General features: G+C 39.4%; 1 protein-coding gene across 5 annotated transcripts in view; it reads left to right on the forward strand.

Moving 5' to 3' along the window:
- ELMO1 (engulfment and cell motility 1) overlaps positions 1-16,756 on the forward strand; it is a 584,006-nt gene that overhangs the window by 216,691 nt on the left and 350,559 nt on the right. For all 5 annotated transcript variants that reach the window (XM_061414116.1, XM_061414119.1, XM_061414114.1 and 2 more), the window contains 2 exons: positions 7,746-7,897; positions 10,288-10,366. In XM_061414116.1, the coding sequence (XP_061270100.1) occupies positions 7,746-7,897; positions 10,288-10,366 (231 nt within the window). The remainder of the gene's footprint in view (positions 1-7,745; positions 7,898-10,287; positions 10,367-16,756) is intronic.

Genomic DNA, 16,756 nt, shown 5'->3' on the forward strand with positions numbered 1-16,756 from the left:
AGGAGAGCCCCCACCATCCCTAGCCGTTGAATAGTAATAAAAACACATCTGCAGATTTACAATTCTCTTTCCAGTCTTCTAACCAAAAATGAATAGCCTTGACTTTTCAACTATTAAACGTAGTGTTAAATCAAGAATCATCATTATTAATTTGTTAACTTATTTTTCCTCTCTTTGTATTTGTGAAATGGTTTATAAATGTATTGGCATCTTTCTTTCTGCTGTTACTGAGAATGAAGAGATATTTGGAATTCATATATTTATCTTACAGGTCTAGATTCCTGGGAAGAATGGTCTAAAATAATTTCAGAGAGTCTTTGTGAAAGCTAGAAAATAAGAACAAAATCCAGGATGAGTCACTTGAGTTTTTAAGAACTTTTATTTTGAAATCATGGTAGACATAGAAAATTAAAAAAAAAAAAGTACAAAATGTTCCAAATGACCTTCAACCGACTTCCTTAATGATAACATTTTGCATGATAACAGTATTATCAAAACTAGGAAATTAACAGTGCTATAAGACTTATCACCATTAATTGATTTCACCAGTTTTTCTCTGGTTAAGGACTCGAGACTGCATTTAGTTATCATGTCTCCTTAGTGTCTTCCAATATGATCGTTCCTCAGTTTTTCCTTGTCTTTCATGACTGACAGTTTTGAAGAATACTGGTCAGTTATTTTGTAGAATGTCCCTCAGTTTGGGTTTGTTTGATATTTCCCTTAAATCAAGGTTATGCATTTTTGGCAAGAATGTCAGAGAAGTAATGTTGTGCTCTTTTTAGAGGATCACATTAGAATGTGTGATGTTGATATCTCTTCTTAATGGTGACCTTGATTATGTGGTTGAGACCCAGCAGATACCACTGGGTCTCCCCACTCTGAAGTTACGTCCTTTCCTTTTGAAGTCAATCAGTACCTGGAGGGAGTTACTGCCTTAAACTGAAGAGCATAGGAGAGCCCTTAGTCTGTCGAATGAGGATGTTTGGAATGAAAGTCTCACAGATTGAATACCAGAATGATGTTGTCTATTTATTTCAGGCAAGAACCGTTTGGGGACCCAAGTTCTTCTTGATGTACTTTTGAATCCTTTTTTCTTACATAAGGGCATAAAGCCGAGAAAAAATGAGTAGTAAGAACTACTCAAGAAAACACAAAAAGAAGGATGAAGCCTCTTTTTGCCTGTATTTATCAGTGGCATGAATTGCTTAGAAAAAAAGAAAGAGAGAGAGAGAAATGAGTGTAGAAGAGAAAGCCAAGGTAATCCGGATGTGTTAGGAAGTACTCTCCTTTGGTGGTGGCAGGTAATAAATATAAGTGTCAGGTTTTAAATGCATTGGAAAATATTACTGTATTTTTTCTCTCCAAGATAAAAGTTCTAGAGAAATGGAGTATTATTTACCCATAAAAGAGTGAAATATTGCCATTTGCAGCAACATGGGTGAACCTAGAGATTATTATACTAAGGGAAGTAAGTCAGACAGAAAAAGACAAATATTATATGATATTACTTGTATGTAGAATCTAAAAAGTAATACAAATGAATGTATTTACAAAACAGAAACAGTCTTATAGAGATGGAAAACAAATTTATGGTTACCAAAGGGGAAAGAGGAGAGGGATAAAGTAGGAGTATGGGATTAACATATACACATTACTATATATAAAATGGGTAAACAATAGGAATATACTATATAGTGCAAGGACCTATATTCAATATCTTCTAGTAACCTGTAATGGAAACGTATCTGAAAAATAAAAAAAAATATGTATGTATATATATACGTGGACCTCCCAGGTACGGCAGTGGTAAAGAATTCTCCTGCCAGTGCAGGAGATGAGAGTTCAATCCCTCTCTCAGGAAGAGCCCCTGGAGAAGGAAATGACAATCTACTCCAGTATTCTTGCCTGGAGAAACCCGTAGACAGAGAAGTCTGGAGGTCTGTAGTCCATAGAATCGCAGTCGGACTTGACTGAGAGATTGAGCACCCCCACACATGCACGTAAATACATATACATATAAAACTGAATGACTTTGCTGTACTAAAACTAATGCAACACTGTAACTCAACTATATTTCCAATTACAAAAAAAAGTTCTTGGGAGGCAACTTTAAATCTGAAGATACTGGGTTTTGCAGATATTTTTTATACTTAAAATTTTTAAATTCATTCTGGATTTATGGTGGGCTTTTCTTTTCTACTTTCAAATTGCTTTGCTTCTCTGATATTATAGCCTTTTTTGCTATAAAAACAATGCTGTTCTCAACGTGAATTCCTTGAAATTAGGTTGTGCTTTCAGCAACATTATCTCTTGATTCCTGTAGCAATCCTTTGCAGAAGAGAGCAGTAAGTGTGTGTTCCTGGTCAGGAGGGCAGGACACAGTGGCTTGGGGAGGTAGAGTGAGGTTATGGAGAGTGGGGTGTCGTTGGCCCCCCATTTCAGGGCTCCCTCCCGCATCAGCATGTACCTGCACTTTAAATGTTGGAAAGAAGAGATTCTGAAGGACAGAAGAACAGACTTGTTGAAAGAGCATAGCCTCTTGTTCAGCCCTCCCTGACCTCACTGGGGCAGAGTTAACTGATTTCTTCTGCTCTCCATTCTCCTTGAATCTTGTACATGCCCCTGTTCCATCACTTATCACTCTCCTATGAATTTTTTGTTCTTTTGATTGGCTCTCCCAAGACCATGAGTCCAAGAAAGCTAGGATGGAACCATGACTTTCTTCTGCCCTCTCTCCTCAGGGCGTGGCATAGAGTCAGACCTTAATACATTTCTGTGAAAATGAATAAATGAAATTTGCTTTGGAAGTATTTTTCTAAACTCTAAAACTTGAAGAAAAAAAAAAGAATACAGTGCCACCATATTTAAAATATATTTCAAGTAAAACTTCAGCCATGAATGGAAAAGAATTACAAAGGTATCTTTCTTTAAATGGGAGATGTGGTTAAAGAGACTGACAATAATCTAATTTTCTAACTGCTTATGAAAATGGTTTTCGCTCATTGAAATTAACCAAAAAATCAGATTCAGAGAAGCAAAGACTAGCAGTCTTGGCAGTTTAAATTAAACATTGAGTATTTTTCAGAAGACAACATGTTTATAATGTATTCCATCCTCATTCCTAGCCATTCTATTTCCTTGCACTGCTACTTCGAGCTCTACTCCTTACGTGAATTTTAAAAAGTGGTCATCAGAAAATGACTTTATAATTGAAAGTTTTTGTAAGGTTATCTTTTTATTCATTAGCTGGATCAAATTCAGCACTTTGACAACCCAGGAATTGTATACAGGCAACTGTCTTTTAAATGGAGCTTTATCTAGACAAAAATCAGCTAGGAAATGTGCTGACAAAAGATGCTTATCTCTGTGGTCCAGACTTGGCTTCCTATTAATGCCAAATTCATACGACTTTGGAGAAATATTTTTTCCCTTCCAGCCCTGATATCCTTCTCTGCTATCTATTTTGTTATGTGTGGATCTCGAGTCTAGTTTACAAAGTTTTTCTGTAATAAGAAATATCATTTCATGAACACTTTGAAACTTGGAATCCCTTGATGCCAGTCTTTAATGTTGCTGCTTTTTAAAGATTTGGTGACTTAGAGAGAGGGTCAGAAGGCATGGGGAAGAAAGAAATGAAATAAAAGAAAAACAACCTAGAACTTTCTGTGTTACGAGTTGGTTTTACCCTGGCCAAGTATAACATCAGAGCCTTTTCTTGGAAGGAAAGTTTTATACAAATGCTCTTGAAACCTTAGCTCTGCAGGAGGGCCTGGTTCACTCTGCAGTATTTTCAGTGCCTAGATAAACATCCAGCCAATTTCAGTTTAGAGACCCAGTCATTTTTGCCTCTTAAAAGCTTGAGAGATTTATGGACCACTGCCTGAATAACTTAAAATATGGGAGAGGGGCTCCATGTTCTCCATGTATCTTTTCAGTTTTGATAACAGAGGATAATTTTAAGGTCTCTTTCTAAGTAATTCAAAGTGTTTCTGTGATTTTAAAAAGTTGTATTATTGATTTCATACACTGTGATGCCCCTTAACTTCTTAAAAGTCACCCAAATATTCCTATGTTTTATCTAAGTAGCACCTTTATTTATTTATTTTTCTTTTAATTTTTATTTTTTTAACACTGAAAACATTTTTGATTGGGGTATAGCCAATTAACAATGTTGTGATAGTTTCAGGTATACAGTGAAGGGACTCTGCCATGCGTATACATGTATCCATTCTTCCCCAAACACCCCTCCCATCCAGGGGTGTTAGCACATAACACTGAGCAATTCCACGTGCTGTACAGTAGGTTTTTGTTGGTTATCCATTTTAAATATGGCATTGTGTGTATAACTTTCCCAAAGTTCTAGGTAGCACTTTAAAAATGAGTGGAAGCATGTGGAAGTAATAGATATCATTATTGTTAGCTCCTCCTCCTTCTTTTTCTCTCTGATACAGACCTACCTTCAAGAAGCTGTACTTTGACAGGTTTAGGCTGGTTCACCCATGTTGGCCAAAGTACAGAAATGCAGCTGGAAAAAATTTAAAGGCAAAGGAAGTCATGATTGATTTTGAGGAAGACAAGGGAAATTAAAATTTAACAAGATGATTTTTAACCTCCTATAGCTATACTGCGATCTGTAGTTTTTAAACTAGACATAGAAAGTAACATTTAAACTTTCACAAAGTTGTCCATTCACCAATGAGGACAGTCATCATGTTTGCTCAGTCAGCCCTGATACCTTGTTTATTAGTATTCATTAGATGAAAGTATTGGGTCATTTAAATGTCAAGCTGAAATTACTGATAAATAAGCCAAAAGATAGAAGTTAGTTTCAAAAGACAACTAGTATCTCCTACAGAATTGTACATTAGACTCTAAAGAGTCAGATGCATGCTTTCTTGAGTATTTCCAGAAAAGAAATACTGTCAAGGCATATTTACAGAAGTAGAGGGTAAATTTGTATCAGAGGGAAATCTTGAATATAGAGGAAATTGAAGAAGCTGCTGTCATAGTAACCCAGGAATGAGCTGGACCATGTTCCAATGTGCATATACGACTTCATGTATGTGAGAGGGTAGATGTTGCACAGGGCTTCTTTGGTGGCCTAGATGGTAAAGAACCTGCCTGCAATACAGGAGACCCAAGTTCAGTCCCTGGGTTGGAAAGATCCCCTGGAGAAGGGAATGGCAACCCACTCCAGTATTCTTGCCTGGAGAATTCAGTGGATGAAGAGCCTGGTGGGTTACAGTCCATGGAATCACAAAGAGTCAGACACAGCTGAGCGACTAACACGTTCAGACATTGCAAATGTGTTCACAGAGACAGAAAGTAGGGAACTGGGACTATTTATCACTAATGATCATGGCAAACTTGGAGAAAGGTGATACTTGAGAAAAGGGGAATAGGAAAGAAGTCAGTGAGATTGATTTTTAGCCCATTTAATTTTAGACTTTAGAATATCTAAGTGGACTTATACTTTTGGATGCCAAGAATAAGCATGTAACATGCTGCTGCTGCTGCTGCTGCTGCTAAGGCACTTCAGTCGTGTCCGACCCTGTGCGACCCCATAGACAGCAGCCCACCAGGCTCCCCCATCCCTGGGATTCTCCCGGCAAGAACACTGGAGTGGGTTGCCATTTCCTTCTTCAATGTATGCAAGTGAAAAGTGAAAGTGAAGTCGCTCAGTCGTGTCCAACTCTTAGCGACTCCATGGACTGCAGCCTACCAGGCTCCTCCGTCCATGGGATTTTCCAGACAAGAGTACTGGAGTGGGTTGCCATTGCCTTCTCTGTCATACTTTATAGTAAATGACTGTTGTGTGTCCATCTTTGCTAGATTATAAGGTCCTTGAAGTTAAAAAGCATGTGGCTTTGCTCATCTCTTGATTTCCAGATCCTAGGTCAGTGCAAGCCTGTTTTGTAGTACATGGTCAACACCTATTACCTGAATGAATGAAAAGAGGGGATGAAGGCAAGAGGGTGGAGGAGGGGGTTTGGTCATAAACTTTCAACTAGAAGATTCTCCACAGAGTCTTAAAGGTACATCCAAATTTACTACATGGAAATAAGAATAGGAGCATGGAAGGAAAATAGAATCAGTGCCAAGAAATCAGTGGTATTGTCAACATATTTCTTTAAAAGTTCTTCTCTTTTCCAATAAGTGTCAAAAATTGTACTGGGATCATGAAAAGTGTTTGGTGTGGCATTGATGAGGAAGTCAAGGAATTAATATTGGATTTAGAAGAGGTCTAAGTTAGGCATTAACCCTAAGCACAGCATGAGGGTCATTGGATTTTTGTGAGAGATAGATGGACTTAGGGAAAGAAAAGTGGCCTCATCGTGGTAGATCTGATAGGGGAATAGACCCAGACAGTGAGCATTAAGGCAGGGGCTTGCCAGGGACAGTAAACACATTGAAGAAGTTTATTAGCTGTGAAAGGAGCTAAAGCAGTCTTTTGAGAATCTTAAAAATCTCATACTCTTCCTATAGTCTGTATTATAAAATAATACCCTTTTGGAATATACTAGTATAATGTTACTTTATTTCTTTATGTCACATATTTTCTATCCCCTAAATCCAGGTGTATCTGGAGGCAGAGAGCATACTGATAACTGTACTTGCCCACCTCTGTTTTTCACTGTACCCTCTGCTTTCACTGGGGAGTCATTGGGCTAAAAATGGTTGAGCTGGTAACTGTAAGTTACCATGGTGCCTTTGAATTTTATCTTGTGCAAAGATGAAGAGGGAATGAGGAGAAGGGGTCAATGCAATAGCAAAAAGGGAAATATTCGTTGATAAGGGGAAGCTATAAGTGTCAATTTGTCATGGAACCAAATAGCTTTTAAGAAAGCAGTCATTATGATGATATAATAATAGCATTTTAATGTGAGTTGTCAACAAACAGTAATAACATTTAATGAGGCCTCTAAAATAAAACCTTTATGGTACCCATGTGTTTGGGTTTCTGTGATCCATTATTCTAACCCTTATTTTACTTCCCTCTTACATTCTGATTTATTATGTTTGAGGCTTTAGTGATGAATTCCTAAGGGAATGTATTTTAGAGCTTAAACGACTATTTTAACTTTTAGCACTTCTAATTTAATTGGTTTCCTGTTTGCTAAATTTGAGAGTGATTAGAAGAATTTATTTTAACCATAAGAAATGGAAAGAATGGGGGAAAGAGTGCTTCATTGAGGAATAAAAAGGAGATTAGCCAGTGACTGAAAAGTTGCCAGTTGAACTGTGTTGACAAGTGTGATTTGTGTGAGTCCCTTAAGAATGTAACAGAAGCATAGTAAGAACATAAAAGCCATGGGTTGTGTGGGTGAAGGAGTAGCCTGAAAATGGGAGGCAATGGCTATTAGTATATGTTGAAATTGCTGTCTCAAAGAAACACAAGAGTTCTTACAATATATGTGTTGAAATTATCTGCCCCTGAAAGCTGAAACTCAGACGAACCATTCCAAAAACACCAGACAGAATAATTCTTTGAAACCATCTCCTTTCTAAAATTGCTTATTACCAAATTAGAGAAATAGGCCATAAATAGAGGTTTGTAATAAGGTGGTGAACAATCATTGTTGACACTGTGCATTTCTGGCTATCCTGCTATAATTCCAGGTACTTCTCACACTGAATAGCTGGTGTTTCTTAAATGAGCTCCTGATTGACTTCATTTGCTCCCTTCTCTGCTTCTCTGCTCTGCTTAGTGTGAGTGATCAATTGTGTCTCTCTTGGGTTTTCAGATAGCAAGTTTTGTCAACAAGTCGGCCATAGATGTCTCCATCCTGCAACGGTCCTTGGCCATTCTGGAGTCCATGGTGCTCAACAGCCACGACCTCTATCAGAAGGTGGCACAGGAGATCACCATCGGCCAACTCATTCCGCATCTCCAAGGGTGAGCAAGATCAACGCTGCCACAGGGGGAGGGAACGTTCTTCAGGCAGACAGCTCCCATGATGGTTTCGTATTGGTTTCATTAAATATATACAGAAAAAGAATCTTGATCTGGTATATAATCAAACCATGCCTCATGTTTGTCCCCCATCCACTGACATGACACAGTGACTTGCCCTGGGTGCACCGCTTGCCTCTTCTTGAGACTAGTGTGTCCCTAGTGCCTTGGTCGGAGAAGACGATGGCGCCCCACTCCAGCACTCTTGCCTGGAAAATCCCATGGACGGAGGAGTCTGGTGGGCCGCAGTCCATGGGGTCGCTAAGAGTCGGACACGACTGAGCGACTTCACTTTCACTTTTCACTTTCATGCATTGGAGAAGGCAGTGGCAACCCACTCCAGTGTTCTTGCCTGGAGAATCCCAGGGACGGGGGAGCCTGGTGGGCTGCCGTCTACGGGGTCGCACAGGGTCGGACACGACTGAAGTGGCTTAGCAGCAGTGCCTTGGTAGGGACTCAGTTCTGATAAATGTTGCTAGATAGTGTAGAGCTTTGCTTTTAATAAGATACAATAAAGCAATTTGTTCTCTTACAATCTCAATAGAGTCTTTATCCTTAATCATACAGTATTTTCTGCGATACGAGAATTTTCATAGTTAATTAGGAGTTTTTAAAGCCAGACTTCATTTGTCTCCAGGTGATTACAATAACCTTTTTCTAGTGTATTTTATAAAATACAAAATTTTAAGACGCTTGAGCTATGAGATAGCTGCCCTAGCAGCCTTGGGTTTTGGGGGAATCTCTCCTCCCCACTCTTAGATAACTAGCAAGGTTGCCTCTGATGATACCAGCCTGAGAAGGAATCCTTGTAGGATGCCACTTGATCAATGAAAGTATTTTGGATCGCAGGTGGCAAGAAGCATCCTGACTAGGACAGGGAGTTTATTGAAAGGATACTGGCGTGTTTTATAGAACCGAGGAATGACTTGAGTAGCTAAGCCTTGGGAAGGACAGAAACTATGGCTTCCTTGGAGTTCTCACAACAGGCCTTTTCTCTGGCATATTGGCTGGCAGTAATGTGACTTGGCTCCCAGTAAGTGCTGCCCCTGCTCTCTCAGGTCACACTGGCAGATTTTCAAGAGGAAACCTGATTGGCCTGTTTGGGTTGCGGGTGTAGAATGGGGATTCAAGGGAGTATTCAGTAGTTCTCAGTATACCAAAAATGTTGACTATGTGTTTATAATTAAACTTTATATTAAACTACCAAAATGCATTAGATGTTTCCTTCGTTTGGGGGTAGGAGATGGTTGACTAGAGTGTAAAATTGTAAGTCACACAAGCTATAGACTGTGGCCTCAGGGAAAATTAGCCCATGCTCTAAAATGATGATTTTGTGTGAACGTATGCTGGAAGTGGTACCAATTTCACGTGTCCCTGAATGCGACCTGTATCAACTTAAAAGTCTGTGTCTTTCCTCTGAATCTCAAGGGCATCATTGTGCACTTACAGTGCACTTTGCCAAGAGGAGAGTTTCTTATTTGCCAAGCGCTGTACTAAAGGTTTTATGTGCATTACCTCATTTTATCCTAAAAGCAGCTCCTTGAAATGAGTGTGTTTTTACCCAGCGTTCCAGATGAGGAAGCTGTGTAGGGACACCCCGTGAACTTGTCCAAGGCCACACAGCCAGCCAGTGGGGCACTGGGCTTAGAATTTCATCCTTCCTGAGGCTGTGTGTGATAAGCTCTGCCTCTTCCTCAATTATCTCTAAATGTAGCTCGCTGGCCTCTGCTCTTTGTTTATGCCTTGGGTCCTTCTTATTTACTATTTATGCTGTGCTGTGCTTAATATTTACTATTTACCATGCACCTAACTGTAGATCTTGGCTTCATTTGGAATTTCTGATTTCATTCCTGTGAAAAGCAAATTTGTAAACATAAAAACCTATCCTTCTTGTTCTTTAAAAGTTTCTAGTTGAAAATAGATTTTTAGAATATGTAATATTGCCATGGAGACAAAGCAGTTTCCTCTATAATAAGCCCAGGAATGTGGGGACACCCAGGACTGTTCCCAGATGTACTTCATGCATCAGACAGAAAATTACACACACACAAACACACACACACTGGTCCATATTTTTAACTCTAATAGAGGAGAGAGGAAGAGAGCCAGCTGGCCACCTATATCTCTGGGTGAGTGTGTTTTGTCCGGCTAGCAATAGTAATTGTCTCCTCACATGTTTCCAGCTTTTCATGGTTGAAATACACAGTGCTGACTGTGTTCTCTGGGTCCTGCCTTTCTCTCTCACCTTTTTTGGGGCAATAATCATGACCCTTATCATGGTCTCACTGAGGGGTGGTCTTTTCTGACTTTGATGTTGTTCTGTGTCTTTACAGGACAGATCAAGAAATCCAGACCTATACCATTGCAGTGATTAATGCACTTTTCCTGAAGGCCCCTGATGAGAGGAGGCAGGTAAGTTGCATTTCTTCTGCCTTAAAGCCTGTGCCCAGGGCTGACAAGCTTTGGTGCAGGGAGAGCCTTCCCCTTCCAATCCCAGCAACTCCTCTGGGGTTCTCTGCTTCGCAGCAGTTTGCCTGGCCAGACTGGGATCATTCACAGATCCAGTGGGAGCTAGTTGGAGATGAAGTGTTTCAGAGGTAAAGCCCTTTCATCATGTGAAACCCAGTATAGAAGCCCCAAACAAAGAGCTGAAAGAAAGAGGAAACTGCTTTTGTGGTGGATGCAGAGTTAGAAGCCCATGTGGCCTTCTGTCATTTCACTGGATACTCACTGGGGCCAGGGAGGGATTGTCCCCATTTTCCTGATGAGGAAAGCTAGACTCTGAGAACTGTCACACTTTGCTGGGTGGGAAGATGGGAAAGGGAATGTGTAAATTGCTGCCGCAGTTGAGAGAACCTTTCATCTGTAAGAGGCTCTTTGCTTAGTGGTATTTCTGCGGTCCGTGTGCGGATGTGCCCAGGAGGAGTGAGCATTCATTTCCTCTCCTCTGTGTCATCAGAAGGAGGGAACCCCTTAAATGTACCTGCTTGGAACGTACCCTTCAATACTGTCCTTTGTCAATCTTTGGTTCTTCTTCAGCGAGGGAAAGGACCATTATAAAGTGGCTGTGGAAGAAGTGGTGCTTTTGCATGTCTTAGAATTTGGCTCACATCTCAGAATCCTTTCTTTTTTTTTTTCCAGCAACATAACATACTTGTTACCTAGGTCACAATTGACTCCCTTTAGAAACTAGATGGAAATATGAGATCTTTCAGCATTTAGAAAGTATACTGGGGAGCTTATGACAGTTACTAATAAATCGTTTTAGAAGAATTTAGGAGGTTAGCATGCTACTGAACACTGTTGGAAGAATTTTACTTTTTTTTTTTTTTTTACTTTATTTTTTTCATTGCCAGGGATTTTAAACCTCAGTGGCTAAATATGAGGGTTTCTGGTTTGTTTTCCATTTAGGTTTGTTTGCTCATTCCTAGGAGTTACATTTGCACAAGAAGCAGAGTGGCTTTCTAGTTTCCTGTGCTTTTGGTTTGGTATTGGCTGGAGCCAGGGGGCGCCTGCCGTCTCCAAGCCTATTTTCCAGTCTGGATATTTCAGGGCAGCTTTGCAGATCTTAAGTGGGATCATGGGCAGGGCTGCTCCTTTTATATTTATAGCTAAATACTGGGAGCATGATAATTCCCATCAGGCCAGTAAGTTGCCTGCATATGTTCACAAGCCTGACATGGGCATCACAGAGAAGCTTGATTCTTCTGCTAGCCAGACCAGGGATGACTAGCCAGACCAATGATAGCTGCTTGTAGAGTGGGGTCAAGAGCCAGGCCAAAACTAAGACTTTGACTAAACTGACCTAGACTCTTGAAACTGTCTTTCCCTCTGTGGCTAGATTAGAGGAAAGGAAAGCTCACACTCACCCCAAGTGCTACAATTTCACTCAGACCTCTGCATGAGTAAGATGCATACCCCTTGCATCTTTCTGTTACACTAAAATTACTATTAATCTGATTAACTGGAATTGAATGACCGTGAAGAAGTAGGGAATTAGATGCCAATCTATGCTGACTCCAGGGCAATGATAACAATGAAAATATAATGGGGTACCATTATACTAGAAATGCCGTTAATATTAGGCTTGAATTCTGCTAATCAAATCTTTTTTATTTTTGAAAAATTAGGCTATATGAAACCGACATAGCACGGTTTGTACATATATTACTATATTAATACTAAATCACAAAAGGTAGTCTAATAACATTAAATCATTTAAGTAAACAATTCAACTAAGAAAGAGTGTTTATCAACCAGGAGAAAATTCAGATTTTAGTCTTTGAGATAAAAATGACAATACTTGTCAATAGAAAATTAACTTTGACTTTATAGACTATGTTGAATTTAGGATGAATCAGTGACTATTTGTCAAGAAAAGGAGTATTTTGATTTTTAATTTATAAAATACTTTCTAGTGAGTTAAGAGAGAGTTGGCTCTAAAAATTACTTCAAGTTCATAATGAAGGAAAGCTTATTTGTCATTATTTTTTGAATATCAGTAAAGTCCGATAAAGCAAAAGCTCAAGCTAATTGGTAATATCTTACTGTATATTATATATTTGTTATTGATTGATTTATGTTTTGAAAGATTGAAAGTTCTGAAATTTTTGGCAAATAAGAAAACTTGCCAAAGCCTGTCACTGATAATATTTGAGAGTCTGCCTTGCAAATATGTTTTATGTCATTTCATTTAATCCTCATATCTATAGAAAATCTTATTATTTCTATTTTATAAATGAGGAAATTGAGAGTCAAAGAGGTAAGGAACTTGACTGGTTGCTGAGCTGATTAAGAGTCCATGTTAGAATCCCAGCCTTACTCTTGCTCTTATCTGCAAAGCATCCCATTGAATGCTGGTCAAGGAAGCATCTCCTGCAGAATGACCTTGTATTTGTCTGGTAAACAACTTCTTGATACTTGAGAGACATCAAGCCCATTTTCTTACTCCAGTTAGATTAAAATATAACCTTAACACTTATTTATTGGATTTACAGGAATGTCCCTTTTTGTTTTTTTAAAGCTTTTAGACACTGGATAAATTCTACTTCGGTCAAAAATTTTTATTTATTTCAACATCTCTTTCCAACTCGGGGTCAGACACATTGGTAGGACTCCATTATTTGGGTGTTTTTTTTTTTTAAATGTTAATGAATTTGGAAGGATTTTGAATACCAATATGTTATTTCTACTTTTACTGAAGAAAGATACCGCCAAAGTCAAATATTTTTACTTCGCAGGCAAACCTGAGCTACATTTTTGTTTTGCATTCATGGAGTTGACCTGCCTGAGGGAGCACTGAGCTTGGGGCAGGGGTATAACTGCCTCCTGCGTAATGGTACCCTGTCAGCCACCCTGGGAGGTGAGGGGTTGGGTCATGCCTGCCTCTCGGATATTGGAGAAGCTCCCTTTTCCTGCCCAAATGAAGAGAAAGGGTACTGTTTTATCGGAGAGGGGATTGTTGTTAGGGGGGCAAATGGATCCTTTTTTTTACAACTAGTTGCCATTATTCATTTTATTATTTCCATGATGAAGAAGTTTGTCAGATCACTTCCAAATTTCTCTACAAACACTTATGTTTTGATAAGCATTATTTTAAACAAACAAACCCTTTAGCTTAAAGATTTGGTAGAAAAATCAGAAAATACAGATTCCAAAGGAAGAAGTTTTAAAAACACAGATGTATAGAACAGTCTTTTGGACTCTGTGGGGGGGGGGGGATGATTTGGGAGAATGGCATTAAAACATGTATAATATCATAAAAAACAAAAGAAGTTAAAATAAAAAAATAGAAATAAAAACACCTATAATTGCATCCCCAGAGAGGGAAACACTGCCACTACTTACCCCTGTGGGACTGTCGTGGTCCTACTTCCTACTTTTTTTGTGCAAAGACTTCCCCTCAGACATCATTTTTCACTAGATGTGATCATACTGCATGCACTGTTTATTTTTAAAAATGCTTTTAAAACTAAACATGATTTTGTGGACATCTTTCCATGTCAATATATCTATACAGGCAGACCTCGTTTTACTGCATTTTGCTTTATTGTGCTTCACAGATACTAATATATATATATATATATATATATATTGAATGTTTGTGACAACCCTGCATCAACCAAGTTTACTGGCACCATTATCCAACAGCATTTATTCACATGGTGTCTTTGGTAATTCTTGCAAATTTTCAAGCTCTCCATCAGCAAAAAAGATTATGAGTCAATGAAGACTTAGATGATGTTACGATTTTTTAGCAATCTGTCCTGTGCTTAGTCACTCCGTCATGTCCGACTCTTTGAGACCCCATGGACTGTAGCCTGCCAGACTCTTCTGTTCATGGGAATTCTCCAGGCAAGCAGAGTGGAGTGAGTTGCCTTGTCCTCTTCCAGGGGATCTTCCCTACCCAGGGATCGAGCCTAGGTCCCCCGCATTGCAGGCAGATTCTTACCATTGCAACCACCAGCAATAAAGTATTCTTAATGGTTCACTCAAACCATTCCTTAATATTGAACAAAAAATCTATGATGTGGATGAGGATTTTTCCATTTTCTCTCTGATCAAGCACTGGTTCCTTTAGGAGGGTAAAAAAATGTTTTATGTACTTTGTTTTCTTAGACATAATGTATTGCATACATAATAGACTACAGTCTAGTGTAAACATAACTTTTGTATGCACTTGGAAGCCAAAATATTAGTATGAGCTAATATTAATCAAGGTATTTGCTGTATTGTAGCAGTCTGTAACTGAACTTGCAATATCTCTGAGGTATGCCTGTATCCATATCCATATTTATATTTATCTATATATTTTTATCCTGGAGAAGGAAGTGGCAACCCACTCCAGTATTCTTGCCTGGACAATTCCATGAACAGAGGAGCCTGGCAGGCTACAGTCCATGGGGTCACAAGAGCCAGACACAACTTAGTGACTAAACCACAATCATATACTTTTATATCCGGGAGTTGGTGAGGGACAGGGAGGCCTGGCGCGCTGCGATTCATGGGGTCGCAAAGAGTAGGACATGACTGAGCGACTGAACTGAACTGAACTGAATGATATAAAGTATTCTCCATAGATTCTCAAGTTCTCTCAAATCATTCTTTAATATTGGACAAAAAAAAAATCCATGATATGGACAAGGATTTTTCCGTTTTCTCTCTGATCACGCTCCAGTTCCTTTAAGAGGGTATTGGACTGTTTTATCAAACATTCATTGCCTACTCTGTGTCAGTCATTGTGCTGTGCGCTGGGAATACAAAAATGAAAAGGACAGTCTGTGTGCCCTTGAGAGGACCATACTCTTCTGCAGAAGATAAATATCATAAACAGATCATTATAATAACTGCTCTAGTAGATGTTGGAAGTATATCATTCCTTCTAACTTATTTTAAAACTTTGTAAGTTGATAGACTAATATGGACTTCCCGATGGCTCAGCAGTAAAGAATCCCCCTGCAATGCACTAGACACAGGAGACATGGGTTTGATCTCTGGATTGGTAAGATCCCCTGGAGGAGGAAACGGCAACCCACTCCAGTATTCTTGCCTGGAGAATCCCATGGACAGAGGAGCCTGGAGGGCTATAGTCCATGGGATCACAAAGAGCCAAACACGACTGATTGACTAAGCACATCTATGTCAGGCTAACATAGGCACAGAGGATTTGTGTGTGTGTGCCAATAACGCAATACGTTTATTTTTATAAAAGAAAAGGAATGAAAGGAATGTTGAGCCTTTGTTATTCATCTGGTCCAAGGAAAAAAACAAAAGATGGACTTTTCTGTTTTGATCATGAAGAAGGCATGCTTTCTTCACCCCGTCGAAGGGCAGTTCCTTCTGGATCACCATTTAGCTTATTTCTGAAGGTGTCCTTGTCCTTGCCTTCTTGTTTTGAAGAGGTTGGAAGAGGATTCAGCATTGGATTTTGACTGATGCCGTCTCTAGGCTTTTTAGATCACTGTAGAGTATTTGTACGCGTGTCTCTTTAATGCTGTGGATGAGCAGGGACGTTAACATTAAGCTGTGATGTCTAACAGAGTGCTCCTAATTTCCATCCCTCTCTCTCCTACCTGCTTTCCTTTCTGTGGTGGCGATGGCCGTTAGGTTGGTGTAGACAGCAGTGTTGACATCCTTGAGTGTCCTCTGACTGTAAGTCCCCACGTTCCCTTCGTCAGCACTCAGCAGGCCCTGCGCCCTCATTCTGCTCCTGTCCAGCCCTGCCTGTGCACCCCCTTGTACTTCCTCCCCGTGTTCTGAGTTCGCCTTGCTTTCTACAAGTTTGTTTTGACCTTGATCAAATTCACGGTTGTGTTTTTAAATTACAACTTAGTTTCTTCTCTACTCAGTAAGAGTGGTGACCCTCAAATTACCCCCTTTGCCAATAAACATTCCAGTGACTTCCTGAATATGAGCAGTATTTTTCCTTTTGGATGTTTGTACCCCGATTGCGTCCAACTGTTTAATTTTCCCTTAGTAACTATTTGACAATGTCTAGAAAGAGCATCTGTAAATCATGTCATTTAATAAAATCACCTGCAAAACCTCTATGCCACTCAGGTAGGCCAGTGCACAATCTGCAGAACTGAGGCCCAGGGAGACTGGGTGTGGACCTAGAGCATAGCATCTGCCCAGATGTCTGTCCTTTGCTAAAACTTCACTCAATTCATTTGGATAGACTATTAAGCCTTGGGGTATATACTACTCAATGTTTGGTTTTGCACAGATTCAGATGAAATGGCTTTTAGAAGTCTTAGATCTTTAAAGTGATGGCTGTCTAGTATTGAAATCTCCTAGGCGCAG

The sequence above is a fragment of the Bos javanicus genome, chromosome 4, assembly GCF_032452875.1.
Source record: "Bos javanicus breed banteng chromosome 4, ARS-OSU_banteng_1.0, whole genome shotgun sequence".
NCBI lineage: Eukaryota > Metazoa > Chordata > Mammalia > Artiodactyla > Bovidae > Bos > Bos javanicus.